This window comes from Martes martes (assembly GCF_963455335.1).
Source record: "Martes martes genome assembly, chromosome: 2".
In the NCBI taxonomy this organism is placed as follows: domain Eukaryota; kingdom Metazoa; phylum Chordata; class Mammalia; order Carnivora; family Mustelidae; genus Martes; species Martes martes.
This window is the reverse complement of record NC_137889.1, coordinates 168,667,363-168,688,485: the sequence shown is the minus strand read 5'-3', so window position 1 is coordinate 168,688,485 and position 21,123 is coordinate 168,667,363. Positions and strand designations below refer to the sequence as shown.

The 21,123-nt window shown below is 36.5% G+C and overlaps 1 protein-coding gene across 1 annotated transcript in view; it reads left to right on the top strand.

The window, feature by feature from the left end:
* The window catches only part of ARAP2 (ArfGAP with RhoGAP domain, ankyrin repeat and PH domain 2), a 181,820-nt gene that overhangs the window by 59,724 nt on the left and 100,973 nt on the right, over positions 1-21,123 (top strand). The window contains exons 10-13 of the mRNA XM_080797715.1: positions 10,301-10,416; positions 13,224-13,423; positions 16,386-16,471; positions 17,458-17,640. Of these exons, the coding sequence (XP_080653841.1) occupies positions 10,301-10,416; positions 13,224-13,423; positions 16,386-16,471; positions 17,458-17,640 (585 nt within the window). The remainder of the gene's footprint in view (positions 1-10,300; positions 10,417-13,223; positions 13,424-16,385; positions 16,472-17,457; positions 17,641-21,123) is intronic.

Sequence of the window (21,123 nt, the reverse complement as noted above, 5' to 3'; positions counted from 1 at the left end):
AACTTGAGTGTGATCTTTTTCATTATATTTTTGGGATAAGATTTCTTAGCCAATTAAGTATGGAAGGCATCATTGAGCACTGTTGGCGTATTAATAACTTGGATAGTTAGCATATTCCTCAAGAAGAATAGTGATGTACAGCTTATAATGTGTATGAACTGAATGTGAACATTTTCAGTCTGTGAAGTGAGATGATTAAAACTTTTCTCATTGGAATGGAGTTTAAAAATGCATAATTTGCATTTGTCAGTATGGAAGTTGTTCTGCCAGATTAATTGAGGTATTCATTTTTTTACTTGCCCAGATTTGATGGACTTCAAATTATAAGTTTCATCGTTTCCATTAGCTGAATTGTCTGAGTTTACGTTATTCTCCCAAAGTAGATGTTTTTTAAAGTGTTATTAACATTCTCTGATTAGAAAGAAATTGTATGAAGTTATTGCTTTAATATTAGCAATTGAACATAAAAAGCATAAGAATGACTAGCAGCTGGTGAGTACCAGGTATTATGCTAATTAATTTATAAACATTTCCTTTTAATCTTGCCCACAAATGTGGGGGGAAGATGTTCTCCTCCATGTTTCATAGATGAGGGAAATGAAGGTTGTGTAAGGATTGTAGATTTAATGCATAACAAAACCAGAACTTTATGATTCTAAGTGGTAGCATCTTAGCAACTATACCCAAGTGTCTTTTTAAAGTGTATGTTGAAGATTTCTGGTCTGTGACCTTTTAGAAATAGTCTAAGCTTCTTTTCTTGAATAACTGAGTTGCTTAGGAGGTTCGGAGTGTAAGTGTGTTTGAGTAATACATTTACTACCAGGTGAAGCATTCTGCAAGGTGAGGTGTGCTTGCTGAGGACTTAAGTCCTACCTTCCAGGAAGAAAAGTCTGACAAGACCTTTGTTTATGATGGATAGTGAGCCCAGTACTTTATTTGGCTTGTGCAGGAGTTGTAGAGAAGTACAAAAAAGGGCAAGTAATGAAGTCTGGAGATTAGAAACACTTCCACATACACAAGTAATGAATACATTCTTCTTAAAAATGAAAACATTAATGCTGGACCCCTCCTCATCTTTTGAGACATAAATCTGTTTTCAGTGCATGTATATTTCTGGTCCTTTTCTATGTGTTAACATGCCTTTATATCAACCCTTAAAACATACATACCATTGCTTGTGTATGTGTTATTTTTAAAAACTTGCATTATTTTACATGGAACTGGGTCTTAAGGGACATGATCTTGAGTCAAGTCTTAAAGAACTAGTTGGCCTAAGACTGGATGGATAAATTAAGGAAGGCCTTCTATGGTTAGGCCCTAATTTACCATTCCAGTTTTATCTGTGCTTATATCCTATGTATGCCTTTTTCTCCAGAGGAAGGTTGCCCATTGGTTTTTTCACATGGTTGAGCAGATTGTGTGAAGAACTTGGGTGACATGCTAAATGGGGAGTCTTTCTCTTGAATGCAAGGGGCTTTAAGGTTACATTTAGGAAAAACACTAAAAGATATACATTCAATGCAACTTCTGAAAGTTTTGTATATACAGTGCATTATGTAATCATGTTTTTTTCAAATATGGAAAAAATCTGCTTATCATAGAAATGTAAGTTGTGTTACACCTGAAGTTAACATATCAATTATACTTATATAGCAAAAATTTTAAAAAAAATTTAAAAAAGAGGTGTTAGCTTTGAACTTCCATATCTAAATTTGCATTGGATCTAATTGAGTTCCATGCATCAAAGCTAAATTGTTTTCAGTTTAAAAAATTTTTAAATAATGAATTTATTGCCCACATAATTTGTAGTATGAATAGAATAAAAATAAGGAAAATCAACCCACACTACCCTAACATGTGAATTATTTTCATTTTTCTAGCCTCTCTTGATAAATAGTTTTATAAATTTACTTTGGAGGTCCCTCCAGAGAGAGTAAACAGATGATGGATAGAGGTGGAAAGGTAGCATATATTGAAGAGTTATTTAAAAGGAAGCTGCAGGGGCGCCTAGGTGGCTCAGTGGGTTAAAGCCTCTGCCTTCGGCTCAGGTCATGATCCCAGGGTCTTGGGATCGAGCCCCATGTCGGGCTCTCTGCTCAGCAGGGAGCCTGCTTCCTCCTCTCTCTCTCTCTGCCTGCTTCTCTGCCTACTTGTGATTTCTGACTGTCAAATAAATAAATAAAATCTTTAAAAAAAAAAAAATAAAAGGAAGCTGCAGTGTTCCTTTAGAGCAGAGACGACTGGACAGAGGTAACAGTTCTGGGTCTTCATTCTTTCTCTGCTACTAATTGGCTCAGGTAATTAAGTTAATGTCTTTAGGTTTAAATGGCGTCATGTAAAGAAGAGAGATAGCTTACTATTCCTAAGGCCATTATGTAAGTTGCATGTGAAAATTCCATATATCTGGGCTCATTCCAGACTGTGGATTTAGAATTTCTGGAGATAGTATGTTGGAATCCACATTTATATAAGCCATCCACATGTACCAAAAACTACATACAGTCAAACACTGCTCTAAGGTTCTTTTTTTTTTTTTTTTTTTCTTTAAAAAATGACAAGCATCTAGGTAAAGAGAGAAAGATGTTTTTGGGGTTGGAAAATGTGTAAAAATAGCCTTCAGCAATGTTGAATGTTTCATCATCCCACAACTTGGGACTATTATACATCTTTTTGTGATTAACTTTCATTTGGAAGTGATCTTTTTCCTCATTGAACATTTTGAAATATGCCAACATTTAAAGAAAAAGTTAAGATAATTATGATTAGTGATAATACATTTTGAGATTTTGCAGAACTATTACTAATTGTACATAGTTCTGAACTATAGCTACTGGTTTTTTTGTTGTTGTTGTCGTTTATTTTTTTTTTGTTTATTTTTGCTAAGATCTCAATTTTTAAATGAAATTTAAAAATTTTTAGCTTAGGGGCGCCTGGGTGGCTCAGTGGGTTAAGCCTCTGCCTTCGGCTCAGGTCATGATCCCAGGGTCCTGGGATCGAGCCCCGCATCAGGCTCTCTGCTCAGCGGGGAGTCTGCTTCCCCCCCGCCCCCGCCGCCTGCCGCTCTGCCTACTTGTAATCTCCATCTGTCAAATAAATAAATAAAAATCTTTAAAACAAATTAAAAAAATTTAGCTTTTAAATTCTACAGTATCCTTTAATTCCTTTTTCTTAACAAAGACTTTTATTGCTGGAGTATGATCTAGTGCAGACATTAAACTCTATTTGCAAAGTCAGCATAAAGGGGACAGTGTTTGGAAAACAGTTTGCAACTGTTATTTCCCATACTTTCCTTCAACTCTGTCTGTCTGGAAGTGTACTCTAATCTTGTGGATTATTGTTAATCTTTGCCAGAGTTTTTCCCTCTACTTCCAAAAAGTATCCTTAAGATTCTGAGTCAGGCATCCCCTATAAATATATTTTCAGTAATTCTTTCACTTTTTTTCTGACTCTGTCCCTTTTCCTGGATCAATAACTTAAAATAGCTATTAGAACAGGCTATCATAATTATTGGCTTTGCTCATTTTTGAAATTCCTCCTTTTTTAAAAGAAATGGTATGTTGCTAGCAAGGGGGATAGCAATCTGCCTCTCCTCTTGGACACTTCACGGACTCTATGGAATTAACATGGACTTTTCATTTTCCCAGTTACTTTGTTCAAAGATTCTTTTTTTTTTTTTTTCTTTCATCTCTGTCTTTCCCTTTCATTCATTAGTACATTGTAGGAACTGAAATTCAGTAGCTCTCCACTGAGTAGGAGAAATGCCTTAGGGGATGTCATGTTCCCTCCCCCCTCCACCCTTGCCCAGTAAGTTATAAAAAGTAGGAAAGAACAATGAAGAGATATGTAAAAAAAGGAGTTTGGCAAAGTAGAAACAGACACAAATTCTCTACCTAATTACTCAGTTGTGAAACACTGTGGCGCTGTTACCACATAAATTATGTGTCATCTCTTTATTTAACACCATCTCACAAACACAGTGTTTAATTTTTACAAATATTACGTTTCTCATGCCTGCAGGTATTATAATTATGATAGTTTTTCTCCAGTGTTATTTCAACTTTGTGTAAAATGAGTTGTGTTTCATTTTGTGCAGCTTATACTATACAATTCCCTATATTTCTGTATTCATCCATTTTACAAGATGGATTTTTACTGGACACCTTCTCATTTCTGGGCACTGCTCTAGGCTCTAAGGGTATAGCAGTGACCAAAAGATGCCTGCTGTCTCACCTTCCACTGTGGATAGCACACATCGTTATTGATAAATAAATGAGATTTCTGGTAGCTTTCTGTGTGTAGACTTTGCTTCCTTTTTGATTTTTTTTTTTTTTTTTTTTGGCATGGACTTTCATGACCTTTTCATAAAGAATTGTTTACATTTCAAATGCTGTTAGCTATGTGAACTAGGTACCAACCTGATTTTAACCTTAAACGTGTTAGAATTTTTATATTCTCAAATTAATGGTATGATGGTTTATTCACTGTCAGGTGTTCAGGAGTTTCAAGCCTGTAGCTAACACTCAGTATTTGCAGAACGAGCTTGTTGAATGAGCAGTCATTCACAGCTGTTGTCTTGTCTATAGAGCTCACCATTTTTTTAAAGTTTGTTTTTAAGTTATACTCTTTTCCGTGAATTGTCCCTTGATTTTCTTTTTCCATTTATTGATTGGGATGTTATTGTCTTTTCTGACAATTTCTTTAAGCTCTTCATATAATAAAGATAATTAATCATCAGGTCATTTTCTATAACTGCTTTTCTGAGCTATCATTTACTTTTCATTCTTCAGCTAATCTTTACTATGTAGAAATTTTATTATAATTAAACTGCTTTTTATTTCAAAGCTTATAGATTTTTGATATTCTGGCAAATATTTTATGAATTTATTTGTCTTGACATGATATGGATGTAGTATATAAACCAGTATTTAAAATTTTAAATGAGATAGTAAAATCTGAATGTACACTGAAGTATGTGAAGTGTTACATATGTGGTGTTGCTATTTGAATGAAATTTCTGCAAATGGATGTGAGGCACATTTAAGATAATTGGCTTTGGTTTCCATTTGTTAGGTTGTTCTGACAGCCAGTCTCCCTTTTTTTTTTTTTTTTTTTTTTGTGATGAGTTTTTTTTCAGGATCATGTTAGTATTAGTGAATTCATTACAACCAGATGTCTTGCTTGGTGGGTCCGTGCATCCATTTAATGATAATTGTGGCACTGAGGATTTAACTATATAAATTCACTTGATTAAACATTTTCAAATCAGGGTATAACAAGAGACTCATTCCCCCTCTGTTCCCCCTACATAATGTTCCCGGTGTCTGGCACGGGGATGAAACTCTAATAGAATTTAAATAGACCTCATAGGGCTGTGGGTTGAGTAGCACAGAAAGAAGCAGCAGGATGTAGGTGGTGGCCTCAGATTCTCTGGGTTCTGTATCTGGCCAAACTCTGCATCTGGTGTTTCCCCAGAAATGTGGTGCCAGTGTCATACAATGCCACATCTGTTTTCAACAAATGTTTAAGCACCAAGTTCTTAAATTTCTGGCATGGAAACCTGGCATCCAGTATTTCCAAAAATAGGTTTGAGTTTCAGCAAATTCGGGGTTAACAAACCCTTCTTTAATTTTTCCGGTTAGGAATCAAACTTTTATTTTGCTCTTTTACTGTGTAGTTTCAAATGTAGTTTCGACCAGGTTCTGTTGCTACAAATAACCCATTTCAGCATCTTGGTAAATATTTACTATTCATTCTAAACCAAGTATATACTGTAGAATCATTGGTGCAAGTATTTTCATTCCTTGCAAATAAAATGGAGATACTTGTATTGAAGACAAATTCTGGGCTTAGAACTCACAAATAAAAAAATTGTCTATTTATATTAGACCCTTAATTTATGTGGCACTCAATTTTTATAACAGTGCTGTGTAAGGTAGATATGACTGTTTTGTATAAATGAGGAAGTTGAGGTCTAGATAAAGTAAATAACTTGGTAGTAGTCATACAGCCAGTAAATGGCTTAGCCAGGATTCTCCCCCGGGTCTGACTCCCAGTGCTGACATGGTCATGACCACCTTTGCAGGTGGTCCAGATCTGTTCGCCAAGCAACACTGTTGTTATAGTGGTACTGGTGGTGGGATTCATGCTTTGTGAGATCCCACATTTTGTGACAGCAAATTAAATGTAAGGTATTGTTTAGTCCAGAATCTGCTTTTAGCTTTTTTGCTTTCTATAGTAATATTCCAGTCACTGAATTTTCATGCTTCTGTTTTTTGTTTTTTTTTTCCCCTGTCCCGCTTACGGCATTTTAAGTGTTGAAAGCGTAGCCTGGTCTGACTTGTGCCTATTTTTCAAAATGAGACTATTGCTGACAATCAGATTATAGTTAAAGAGTAATTTATTTTTTTAACATTTGCCTTCCACCCCATTTTTAAAAATGTATATATACTTGCTAGTTATCTTAAATATGTGTTTTCTTGTAATTAACTTTTTCACAGTTAATATGTTCCCTTGGTTTCAAATTCAAGAGGTAGAAGCTAACAAGAACAGTAACAGTAGCTAACTAGATCTGCGTAGCACTTACTGCATGCCTGGCGCTCTTCTAAGCATATTTAATGTGTTGATTTAATCCTCCCCCCACTGAAGAAGTATAGGTACTACTATTCTCTCCATTGTGCAGATGAGAGAGCTGAAACCAGAGAGGTATACCCGATCAAGCTGGTCTGGGTTTAGTCAATGATCTGGTCAAGTGTCACTTCCTTTGGATGTTCTCATAAGAACACAACTCTCTCTCACAGGGATTGGCTGGTTTCAGTGCTTACAGCTATGTACTTAGTACATTTCCGCTTAGTCTATAAGCTTTCCAAAGGTGGGGACCCTATCTTATGCTCTGGTGCGGACCTAGGATTTAGCACGACTCCTGACCCACACAGAGTACTTCCTAAACACTGTTTTGCCAGGATGAATTTTCCCCTTTTAAAAATGGCTTTATCTGCTCTGCCTTGTTCACAGAATAATTTACAAGATCAAATGAGAGTTCATAGCTTTCTGTAAGCTTCAGAGCATGACACAAATAGATATTAAACCAATTATGGAGCGCACCATATATGGTTAATGAAGACTGATGTTTTTAAAGCCTCTAGATGTTAACAGAGGGGTGGGCACCCAGGACAAGTAGGATCTTGAAAATCCAATGTGTCACTGTGTTCTGACCAGAGTATTTTTAACCAGTAGTCTTAATGATTTCAGAAGATTTTTGTATAATCACTGCATGCCTTTTCTTTTTCTTTCACTCTACAGAAGGCAGGGGAACTGTTGATATCCTGATACTTAAATATTGCAGACTCATCCTGTCTAGATTCTAGAGCTGGTTCTGCTGTCTAATTCAGTTTTTCTCAACATTGGCTGCATACGAGAATCACAGGATTGTAGTTTTGCTTTTTAACTGGAGATGCTTAAGCTCTGCTTTCCAATTCAGGGGATAAGAATCTCAGGGTCGGAGGGAGCATTGAGGAATTAAATGTATTCTTAATGTAGTCTAAATACAGTCTGAAAAAGTGGTTTAATGTCACCACAAACATTTTTAATAGGAAACACAGTTGTTTCATATTTAATAGCTCTCAAGAGCACTGACATTTATTTTGTTACTCTGCTGTACATTTTACAGTCCATTTGTGCCGGTGAATTCAGTGGATACTCTAATTACTCAAAACCATATGGCCATGGCCAGCAGCTGATAAATGGTTACAATTTTCTTTCAGGCTAAAAAAACCATCTTTGCCTTGCTTGGAAGAAATTTGGGGTCTAGAGCCTACCCTCACTTATTTTATGTTTAACAGAAATTGCTGCTTTATATGTAGACATTTCACAACTTGCTTGTAGAAAAGGGGCCACCAATTCAGGTCGGGGCCTGAATGAGGCTCATTAGTTTCCATAAAACATTGTCCCTCCTGCCATCTGCAGGTCTGATGGTTTAAGTATGTATCTCTGCCCTTCTAACACACAGTATCGGCAAGCCAGGCGCTCATCAGAGAATATAACTTGGCATAGAATGTAACCGTTCATATCCAGCTCTTGTCAGGTCTTCATTATGGGAAACTGTTGGAAGGACATGCAGTCTATTCTAGAGTTACTTCTGTATCAAGTTGGGCCATCAGATATTTTTAAAATATCCTACCTTGCCTGATAATAAGGTAGCTACACTTCTGGCGAGCATAGTACAATTTATAGAATTGTGGAATCACGATGTTTGCATACTTGAAACTAATGTAACATTGTGGATGTACTTCAACTAAAAAACAAATGAAAAACTCACAAAAAAACTTACCTTGCTACCCCTACTTTATTTCTTCATTAAAAGAGAGTTTGAGTTTCCAGTCACTTGGGTTGGAAGTTTCTCCAACAATTGTTATCTGGCAAGGACACTGGTATTGACAATTCAGAATTTTTTTTTTAAATTGCAGGAAATATAACACTGGAACCTATTTGATTCTCCTTGTCCATATAGATCATATTAAGTACCGATTTTTAGATGAGTTTGCCATACAAAGTGGAAGTATATGATGTTTTTCAATTATTTTGCAACACTTAGCACCTCTGTGCATTTTCTTTTTTATATTATTGTATCTCAGTTTCCGGCTTGTTTTTCCTAACAGAGCAAGCTATTTGTACTTTCATCAGAAAAAAAAAATCAAATTGATGATATGTTTTATAAATAATGTATTCTAACTTAACGTCATACGTTAAAAAAATGGAGAGGCTTTTCTGCAATTTATGAAAGAAAATTCTGGGTACTTTTATAAGTGGGGGAAATTTGTTATAATGTTATTTTATTTCACTTATTTTATTAGTAATCCTTTAGTCTGAAATGACAAAAACCCAAAGGATCACTTAAATAGATAGGCATTTCTTTGTTTTAGCAAATCTCTTGGTGTAGGCAGCAGAGAGCTGATGCCACCAGGGAACAAGGGTCTTCCTATCTTTTTCCTCACTCTGGCATCCTCAGGTACAAGAATTTGTCCTCAGGCTTTTCATCTCGAGGATTCTAACAGCTTCTGTTCGTCTAGATGTTATTTCCTAAGAAGATGGACTGGCAAGGGGTAAAAGTCTTTCTTCTTCCAAGATTTGCCCCCCACCGCCCCAGGAATTTTTTTATATTTTATTGACCAAAACTAAGACATATGAGCTCTCCTAGCTTGCAAGGGAGATGGAAAAATAGTACTTTTACTTTTAGCCTGTAGAGAGAAAGCTGGTGAACTTTCATGGTCTCTGCCAGAAGTAATCTTATTAAAAAATGGACCTGTATTTTTTGTAGTTTTTCTTTAGTATGGCTACTTTTTCTAGTCAAGTTGAATTTAGGAACTCAAAGCACATTTCGTTTACATGGATAAATCTTTTGAAGTAGAGAATAATTATATTTTTAAAGTGTTGAGATTATTTGGTAAATCAAATTCCCAAACTGTTATGTTTAGATAATAATATTTCAAACATCAGCATTTTTAAAAGGTAGACCTTATAGCCTTTTGAACAATTTCTAATTTTGGTGGGGCAGACTGAACAGAGGAGCCATAGGTAGTGAACAAATGACAGTTTTCAAACCAAAATAGCATTTAAAGCAGCTTAAGAATTTAATTGAAGGAAGAGGAAAGTAATAAAATTTTGGGAATGAGATAAAACCATAAAATAAGTAATGCTTTTGTTAGAGAGTAAATGAGAAAAATAATATGACACAGCAGAGGCAACATCACAGAGTAAAACAAAGAACAATCAGCGTGAGTTTTGGTCACTTTGTGCCACATACAACTCGCCGCACTTACCATGTGACTTTCCTCTCTTTGGGACTCAGTTTCCCCTTCTTTTTTATAAGTAATAATTACACCAGCCTCACAGTGTCATTGACTCCCCTGCTTAGAAATTGGTAGGCATATGCTAAGGGCTAGTTAACTCTTAGTTTCCTTTACTGAAGAGATAAAGATGAAAAAGTCCCTAACTTTGAAAAGTTAAGTTTGTACACTTCACAATTTGTGTCCTGGTCAACTTGACATTTCATGTGACAGAAGTCCATACTTCATCAGTAGCCAGCTTGTCCAGCTTGGAATGGTAGCATGAATTGAGAGTGCCTCCTAAAATAAGAAAACAACACTGTCAATCCATTTTTAATGACTTATTCAGTTCTACATGTGTATGTGTAGAAAAATTTAGTAGGATATAATGATACTTTGGATTTTAGAATATATAATGTGTACTTCAAAATCCATATTTTTGTTTCTTTATAATGTTATTATTTTTTTCTCCCAACTAGGATTTTAAAAGTGGACTTGGTATTACCATAATTCCTATGAATGTAGCAAATGTAAAGCAAGTGGACCGAACTGTAAAACAGTCTTTTGAAATAATCACTCCCTATAGGAGTTTTAGGTAAGCTATATTTAAACGTTTGTGTTTGTGTTATTCCAAGAAAGCTTGGGTGATCTACTTTCACATTGCTAGTGGTAATTTTATTTCCTTTAGATCACATAATAAAATCATGTTTGTTGTTTTCTATATTGTCTCATTTATTAGCTGGTATATAAAAACACCTTATAAAAGTGACTTGAATTGTCATACAACCTGCAAAGATACTAACTAATTTCATGAGATTTGGGATGTTTCTTTTCTTAATACTTTTTTCTCTTAGTAGACTTCATAAATATATTAATCTCTTATCAACAAATATGTGAAAAATTACTTCAAATTTTAGGAATAAAGAATACTATATTGTCTTTAAGCTATATTTTTATTTACCTTTTTTAGACTAATCGAATGCAACCCTCCTTTAAATCCTGATTACAATTGCTCCATTTTGATTTCTTAAAAGGAACTCCTGCTTAAAATAATGCCAGTGAGTCTCATAGCACTTTTTTTTTTTTTTAAGATTTTTATTTATTTGATAGAGATCACAAGTAGGCAGAGAGGCAGGCAGAGAGAGAGGGGGAAGCAGGCTCCCTGCCAAGCAGAGACCCCGATGCAGGGCTCGATCCCAGGACCCTGGGATCATGACCTGAGCTGAAGGCAGAGCCTTTAACCCACCAAGCCACCCAGGCGCCCCTCATACCACTTCTTGATGAAATATTTTAACAGTTTATTATATATCTTGCATTACAGCAATTTCATATAACAATGAAAAAGAAAACTTAAAGTTTGTAGTGTGTTTTAATAACCTGTAATAACCTGTAGCTTTGGTACACAAAAGAGGCAAAAGTCAGTATCTGTGAGTTTACCCACATTAATTCATTTTTTTAAATTAAACAACATATCACAGGGTAGTATTCAGGTCAGAAGCACTTGTCAGAGGCCTTTGAAGGACTAACAATTACTTAGCAATTTTGAAAATACTCCCAAGTCTGGTATTCATTTCATCTGTCAGAAGTGTCTGCTGGTTCAAATTTTGAGGAAAAAATAATCACCTAGAGAATAACAAACTTTATTTTCACATATGCAGATTCAAGCCTCAGCTGGAAATGTAGACGTTGGCTGAGCTGCTTTTACTCATAGTGTTTCTGACACAAAATATGGGGTGGACTTTTTCCTCACATCAGCCAACTCTCCATGTCTCCAGATCCCAGGCAATTGTCCTATAATTCAGTCCTGTTCCGACAGTAGCTACTTGGCATGGGCATTAGACCCCACAAGTTTCAGGGCTCAGTCCCACAAAGCTGCCTTCAGTTCAGACTCTAGTCACAAGCACTGGGTCCTCAGCTTACCCACACTTTGTTCTTGGCTGCAAATTGGGATTCCCCCAACCCCAGCTCCCCAGGTTCACTACTTTGTGAGAATGGCTCACAGAACTCAGGACGACAGTTAAATTAATTATTGCCAGTTTACTATATAGAGTGCATCTCAGGAACATCCAGATGGGAGAGCCCCACAAAGCAAGGTACAGAGCTTCCATGCCTTCTCTGGGTACATCATGCTCTCAGCACTTCAATGTGTTTATCAACCCAGAAGCTTTCTGAATGCTGTGGTTCAAGGGTTATTACCGGGGTTTCATCCTGTATGCATGATTGATTAAATCGTTGGTCATTGGTGATTAACTCAATTGCTAGCACCTCTCCCATCCCCAGAGGTCAGGGGAGTGGGGCTGAAATTCCAGTCCTCTAACCATACCTTGGTGTTTCTGACCGATCCTGAAGCTTATTGAGGCCTCCAGCCTCCAATTATCTCACAAGCAAACAAAAGACACTTGTCACTTAGGGCACTCCAAGGGTTTTAGAATCTGTGTACCAGTAACCCAGGCACAAGGACCGTTGTGCCATATTGGCTGTGACCAATCTCTGTGTAAAAGTGGAAACCACTGAGGAGTTTGTGGATATTATATGGATAATGGCAACATAAAGTGTTTCAGAAAATATCCATGTAGGCCACTCAGTTTCCTTATGGATTGTTTGGAATATGTTAGTCATCTGTTATTTTCATTCTATTTCAAAACATTTTCATCTTCAGAACAGAAAATTTTAATGTGAAACATTTTGCGGGTCATTGGCCGAGTTTGGAGCACTGTAGCACATTTCCTGACACATCGCAGATACTCCCTCAACATTTCTTGGAGTGAACCCATGGTTAATGTTTTATCCCTTTACTCAGGTATCCAGTAAACACTAAGAATTAGGGAAAATCAGAACATGGCTAAAAATGAGTTAGAATAGTAATCACTTGAAACTTTTTTGATTTCTCAGTTTCTTCAAGCCATCTGGACATTCTTGTAATTAAAAAAGAAAATCTATTTTTAAGACTGAAAAAAATCAAAATTTCTGGTGGGTGTTTTTGATAATTTAGTTTCAGACTATCATGGCATACTTTCTTGGCAAGATAATCCCAGTAGTTCCGAAAGTCTGAAACTCAGCCAGTCTCTCATTGATTATTATATAACCACTGCTTAGGAACCATGGCCTCTCATTTAAGCTCTTGACCTAACAAGGCAATTTTTACATCCTGGTCAGAAAAAGTGTACATATTAATTTTGGTTAAAGATATGTGAACAAACTCGTAAGCAATGTGGGATGTTAAAGGAAAAAATAGATTTTTAAATTAGATGATTTTTAACAGAAAAGACTATTCAGCTGCCTGGAAGGCATATTTTTCAGCTGCTGCTTAATTTGTGAGCGAAATGAATATGCAAACTGAACATACTGCTTAATTGGCCTTTACAAGGGAGATCGATAATGCAGAAACATTCATTGTTCCAGCTTTACAGCCGAGTCTGAAAAAGAGAAACAGGAGTGGATTGAGGCTGTGCAGCAATCGATAGCAGAAACTCTCTCTGATTATGAAGTGGCTGAGAAGATTTGGTTCAATGAGTCCAACAGGAGCTGTGCCGACTGTAAAGCCCCGGACCCTGACTGGGCGTCCATCAACCTCTGTGTCGTCATCTGTAAGAAGTGTGCAGGTAACTAGTGATAAGTTATGCTCATCACTGTGGTAGCAGATTGGCACCGAATACTCTTTGTCCTACGTAATGTTTCCCAGCCAACAGTTGTGAAAAATACAGAGAAGGCTTATTACATTTCTATTAAATTTAGAAATATGTTAAAGTTCTAAACTTCTCTTATGCATGACTTAGATGTAAAAATTGATTTTTAAGCACGTCATCATTTTGTGTGCCTCCTGGTCCATGTGTGAATTTTAAAAAGACAGTGTTGAAATTTTTAGATTTTAAGGTGAGTGTTTCAGAATGCACCCTGAACATGATTGTATCTTTGCACGATTTGCCCACTTTTCCCCCATCATATTTTGCATGATGTGAATTTCATATCAAGGTCATTGTGAGCTCTAAACTTGGTACAGTGGATCCTGTATCTCTTTTAATGAGAGTGTTTATCTAGAAGCATTTCCAAAGAGCACTGAGGCTCCTGACAGTAACCAGTCCTATGACTGGTTATCTTGTGACTTTACAGCTTACAGACCATCTGACAGCTCAGTGTATTTGGGGTTCACCGTTGTTCCAGTGAGTGGAAGGCATGGACTCCAGCTGAGGTGTGTGGTCCTAGAGGTCTTGGAGAAGGTTAGCCACCGCTAAACTTTACTTCAGCATCCTAGCTTTACCAGGCACGATGCTGGTCCTGGGAATTAAAATGTGAGAGGTTGATATGTCCTCCATAGTTGTATAAATACTCATTGCAGTAGAATATGACAATGGCAAGACCAGGGTAGAGCACAGGTTTCATTGGGAGACTACGGATGAGGAACACTACCTCAGAGCAAATACTAGGACAGTTGCTTCAATCCTTAATGCTTCTCAAGAGTTCTTTGCTTCCACAGTTCTTATCACACTAGATTTTCTCAGGAGCTAATTAACATCACTGTCAACAAGAAGAAGTGCCTGCTAATCCCCCTCTACTTTGTGTTTCTTCCCAACCTTTTTTCCTCTCCAGTCTCACTGGAAGAGAGCCTTTGTGATGTCTGATGCTATTCTTTCTACTCATGTCTCTGCTTCTTTCTTCTCTTCTTGGGATCCTTCCCTCATCACTTGTTCCTTCTCTGTAATTATTCAACTGTGGTTTCTTTTGTTTCAGCATATATATATATATATATACTTGTGTCCATCTGTCCTGTTGACACTTCCTTCCTGAAAACTTGCCGTTCCCCTGTATGTATCATTCTCTGTCTCTTTTCCCTTCACAGACAGGGTACTTCAGATTTCCTTCATTCCTTCATTCATGTGTACAGATTTCCTTCATTCCTTTAACTTCCTTGTTTTTCTTTATCCTGTGATCAATTTTTTCTTCTCTGTAGTCCAGTAAAAATGTTTTCACCACGTATACCAGTGTAGTTTACCTCTCAGTTTCTGTGTGGTCCGTTTCTATCTTTATTGTCTTCTCTACAGTATTTGGCACTTCAGTATTTGACCAGTGTATCTCTCTGTGACTTCCCATCCTCCCTTAACTTACAAAATACCATTTTCTCTTCCATGTTCGTAACACTCTGGTCATCCTTTCTCAGATTACTTTTCCTTTGCCTGCTGTGTTCCTTTGGGTTACATCCTCTGTTCTCTTTCACTCTGATGTTCCTGATTGATATTATTTATCATTTTAAGTTTAGCACTCTCTTGTAAGTGGACAGTTCTCACCATGGTGGACACCACACTCGTGGGTCTACCTACTGGACTCTTTTCCTGGATTTGCCCAAGATACCTCAAAAATAACATGTGAATAATGGAGTTCTCATTGCTGCCCAGCTCATTGCATAAAACTGAAAATTCTCGTTTATTCTAAATCTTGGTCAGAAGCAATACTGTCTACCCTACATTCAAGTCTAAAACCTGAGAGACCCTCTTGGCCCCTCCCCCTCCTTTAAAGCCCACCAAGTCCCAACAGTTTTTATCACCTTGGGTTTTCTAAATCTGCCCTCCCTATTGTTGCTCCTCATGCTTGTCTCAACTCAGAGTCTATCTTTTTTTTTTTTTTTTTGCCTCTGTGACTCCATGGGTTCTTTCTAGTACTTCTCCCTGTTTTCTGAGTTCAACCCCTTTCAGTTGAATAAAGAGCACCAAATGCCCTTTATTGTCGTACATCATGTCCAACATACAGTGTTGCCTTTAGTAGGTCTTTATAAATGCAAACCTATGCATATTTCTGCCATTGGGCTTTTAAGACTGTGCTCTGAGTAGTTATACCATTTTAAAGAAAGGAGGAAAGGACCCTCTTACCTACTGTAGAAAGAGGAATGAGCTTTCATGCTCATAGGCAATGAGTCCTTAAGATAGAGGAATGTCTTGAATGCCTTATTCCCTCCTCAGTGCAGAACGCATCGGACACATTCCTGAGTGCCCAGTAATGGCTGACTGATGATTACAGAGCATAATTGAATTGATGCTAATAGAATGTTGGGCTCTTATTCTCTTTCAGGCATAAAAGTAGAATAAAGAATCCACTTCATATTTTTAGATACATGTTTATTAGAGTTGTTGCTAGGGTTTTGTTTTTTGTTTTTTGTTTTGTTTTGTTTTGAGGAGTAAAATGATATCTGTGTTCACATATATGGAATGTAAACAAACATATTATAAAAGGTTTTCCGTAATCTCTAATAGCTAATTAATTACCAAGTGATGAATATACACACATACATATTGATACACATATATAGCTAGTTTTAAAACTGTAGTTTTATGTCACTACAGAGTAGTGATGAAAATGATTACTGTTATCTTCATTGTGGTTGGGATTTCTGTATAATTATCACACCATTACTCTTAATAGTATTGGCATTAAGGAAAGTAGATATTGGTGTGTTTTAAGTTGAGAAGATATATGCATACATACATATGTGAATGCACACACAGACATTTTTTTAAAGATAATATACATTTACATACAAATTGAAATAGAAATGCAATTGTGTCTTGACTTCAGGACAACATAGATCTTTAGGACCAAAGGATTCCAAGGTTAGAAGCCTAAAAATGGATGCCAGCATTTGGAGCAATGAACTCATTGAGGTAAGTTGGGTGATAAACTGTGGATATGGCTAGCAGGGATCAGGTGGTAGTTAGCAGTGGGGTGACATGAGTTATTTTAGGAGCTCTTGATAAAGTTCTCACCACACTGTAAAAATGGCTTATTGCCTTTTTGGTAGTAGTATCTTCCTACTTCCTACTTCAGCTTTTAGAATGCTTCTTAAATGAGAAGCATTGAAAAATATACAGTACAAGGAGTTTAATAGTAATAGCTACTTTTAAAGGCTTGACAGCATTTTTATTTTAAAGCCAGAATTTCTTTCTTTTTAACCTAGCATGGATAAAATATTAGAAAAGTGAATGAAAACTTGGCAAATTTTCTCTTCTTTCTCTTGGCCATGCTCTGTCATTAACTCCGCTCATGTCTGACTTTTTGTTTCCTATTTCCATTTTCTTCTTGGATTTCAGTAACCCTCCCAACCACATTACCCCGCCTGCTAGACAATTTTAAATAAATTTGACTCTATGTAGTTTCACAAAATAATAATGCTTTTGCTGCAATTTGGGTCGCTTGCAGTTTCTTTTCTAGCTTATCTTGTACCATTACTAAAAGCAATGTGGCTGTATTTAAAATAGAAATAATATCTGCTTTCACACTCCATCTTCCTGAAAGATGTGGTTTTTCATGTGTTTTTGCATATTTTATACTAAGTTTTATATATATATATATATATTTTTTTTTTTTTTTTTTTTTTTTTTTTTGGTTGCAGGTAGAGTATGCATGTGAGGGCAGGGGAGGGGCAGAGGGAGACAGAGAATCTTAAGTAGGCTCTGCTTAGTGTGGAGCCCTGTGTGGTGCTCGATCTCATGACCCTGAGATCATGACCTGATCCGAAATCTAGAGTTGGACGCTTAACTGACTGAGTCACCCAGGCCCCCAAGTTATATTTTAATTAGTGAGTCAGGTTTTTGTAAATTCAAATACATTTTATGAAATCATATTGTTTTATAACTTTCTGACAACTTAGCTCTTTATTGTCATTGGAAACAAAAGAGCAAATGACTTTTGGGCTGGTAATCTTCAAAAAGATGAAGAATTACACATGGACTCACCTGTAGAAAAGAGGAAAACCTTTATCACTCAGAAATACAAAGAAGGAAGATTCAGAAAGACCCTACTGGCATCTCTCACCAAAGAAGAATTAAACAAGGTATCAAAAAATATGTAACAATAGACGTGGATCTTGATGTCTTTTGAAACATGGGTCAAGGATTTTGAAAATAATTTTAAAAAGTCTTTTACTGTCCGATAGAAGTATTTAATGTTATTTTATTTTCATTTGTGAGATTGTGCTATTGATTTTACCCCTGTTTTACTTAAGAGTTCATTACTGATAGTGAATAAATTCTTTGTCTATAACATGAGTTTCCAGCTAATTAGGCCTACTCCAATATTCTGAAAACTGTGGCAACTTTCCTTATTTTAGGGACAGGACACTAGGCATAACTTCAACTTGTACATTGTTGACATTGTGTCACCAAAATAAACATCATTTGCTCAGTGTATTGTTATAAGCAATGCTTTGCTTAGGGCTGTTGACCCCAAGTGTTGTTTGCCTTCGACTGAGTGATTCCAGACCTTCTGGTTTATGCTACCCACTTGTTCTTCACCCTTTTGGCAAAGGATATGTTAAGCATCCTGCCTGATTTCTTTTTGAAATTGCTGCTTCAGTTTCTTATGTGTTAGGAGGCTTGTCCATGTAGAGCTATTTAATACATGTACTTTTATATGACTATTGTTTTGTGCTTAGAGAATATGTTCTTTTATGGTTCTCAGTTTTTTAGTATGCTTTCAGTGGTGATACTTATGGATAAAAATCCTCAAGTTATCGGAATTATGCTGAACATTTTGGATAATAACAAAGGCCTTTTTCATCCTTCTGTAGAAATTATAAGATCATGCAATTGATTCACGTTTCTACTGGATTAATTCCCCTAAACTACATTTTTAGTCTTTGCACATTTTTGATGATAGTAAAGTGAGGCCACCAATTCATTTTAAAGCAATGGCACAGAAAATATGAAGGATTCAGAGTAGGCAGCTAAGGTAGAGGAGAGTGGGAGAGATGGGATGGGGGAGGGGTTTAGAAACTAGATATTTATACAGGTTATTACTAAGACATTTTGTTTTGGGTAGTGGTTTCGTTGGTGCTAATTACATGATTAAAATTGACCAGTTATATCAGACATACATGGAATAATAACAACAAGTTGTCATAAACCAAGGATTTTGATTAATTCTATGCAGGAGAGGTCCATTATAAGTAAGTATGCAAATAGTAAGTTGTGGATTTGGGGAAATAATTGGTGAAATTAGAGAATTTGAGAACTAGAAATTAGGGCATGGCTTCCTCTAATGGTTTCTTTCTTTTTGATAGTGATGGGTATCTTATTAGCTGGTATACTAATGTCTCCAAAGTGCTGTCTGCCACACCACACAGTTTCCATTAGATAAGTTTTACATTAATTAACTAACAATTGAGGTTTTCTAAGAATATTATAGAGAAGTCTACCTATTGGGATTTATTTCTACAGTGGGCTTCTTAAAAATAGTACTCTCAATATCAGCAAATAATTTTTGCAAAAATACATATTTTATTGAATAGGCATATTTTTAATTGAGATATAATTTACCTACAACAGCCTGTTGATTTGGTACATTTATATGTTGTGGTGTGATTACCACTGTGGCTATAACTAACACTTGTATCACATCACATCATTATTTCTTTTTTGTAGTGGGAACATTTAAGGTCTAGTCTCTGAGCAATTTTTAAGTTAATAATACGGTATTATTGATTATAGCCACTATGCTGTTCATTAGATCTCCAGAACTTATTTATCTTCTGCTTGCAAGTTTGTAACCTTAAACAACATCTCCCCACCCCCCAGATACCCAGTGGTAACCACATTCTAATCAGTGTTCCTATGAGTTTGGCTTTTTTAGGTTCTAAATAATAGAATATACAATATTTGTCTTTCTCTGGCTAAATTCATTGAGCATTATGCCTTCAGGTTCCATCCATATCCCAAATGGCAGGATTTCCTTTTGCCTCATGTCTGAATAGTATTCGTGTGTGTGTGTGTGTGTGTGTGTGTGTGTGTAGCATATCGTCATTATTCAATCATCTGTTGATGGATACTTAGGTTGTTTCCACATACTGGCTATTGAGAATGATCTTCTAATAGACATGAGATTGCAGATCTAATACCATTCTAGTAGGTGTGAGATAATATGTCATCGTGGTTTCAATTTGCATTTCTCTGATGATTAGTACTGTTGAAACATCTTTTCATGTAACTTGACCATTTCGATATTTTCTTGGAAAAACGTCTATTCAGTTTCTCTGCCCATTTTTAAGTTGGATTGTTTTTGAGCTTGTGAGTTCTTTATTTTGGATATTAGCTCTTTATCTAATGTATGGTTTAAAATTTTGACTCCCATTCTACAGGTTTGCCTTTTCATTTTGTTGATTTTTCTTCAGTTGTGAAGCAGCTTTTTAGTTTTGATAGAGTCCAGCTTAAATTGATTTTTTTTTTCTTTTGTTGCTTTTGCTTTTGGTGGAGTCTCCAAAAAGTCACTGTGAAGACCAATTTCAGGAAACTTTTTCTAGTGTTTTCTTCTATGAATTTTAAGGTATCAGGTCTTATGTTTAAGTCTTTAATCTTTTTTGAGTACATTTTTGTGAGCAGTGTAAGATAAGGCTCCAGCTTCATTTTTCCATATGTGGTTATCCAGTTTCCCAGCACTATTGGTTGAAGAGACGACTCTTTTTCCATTCAATGTTCATGGTGGATAGATGTATATTGCACACTTATGAGACCTGAGTTCTTTTTCAGGTTCTGGGGATACAATTGTAGTAAAACATAAATGTGCTTCTTTTATTCATGAGAGTTGTAGTCAAGTAAGGGAGACTGACCGTGAGTGGCCGGAGTCCATAAATACACCGTAACAAATACGTTGTGCTGTGAAGGCAATCAGTAGTGGGGAGATGAAAGAGTAAGAGGAAATACACATGATTATTGGGGGGGGGGCAGTCAAAGGCTATTGCAGTGGGTGGGATTTTAGCTGCTTTCTTTTCCGACACCCTCATGTTGCAGACCAGGTAGACTAAGATCCAGGAAGGTGATGGGATCACCTGGCAAATCGGTACAAAGTCAGGGGTAGGTCGGGCTGTTTGATTGTGATGCAAAGGAAATTTTGTAGGTCAGCTAGACCATGGTAGGAAAGGTGAGTACATTTTTTAAGAGTTGACTGTCCAGGGCTGGAACTGTGAATGTGTCAATGGGACTTTTTGGCTGAACACTCTTCTCTGCCTGTTGGGATAGTTAATGAGCGGTTACTCTGAAGTTGCATTGTAGAGGGTGAATTAACCAGTGATCTGTCCAGGCACACCATGTCAAGAAGAAGGTAAAATGGTGAGTCCAGGGCAAAAAAATCAGGTAGAATCAGGGTGCTGAAATCTCAGGGTATGAAATCAAAGGGGAGGCCCGTGAAGTGAGGAAGCAGAAAGGGAGGATGAGAAGAGATGCGAAGGCGGTTTATCACGTCAGAGGAACAACAAAAGTAGCAACAGCACAACTAGGTTCCAGCAGTTGCTAGTGTTCGTACAGTGATGTATAACAGAAGTCAG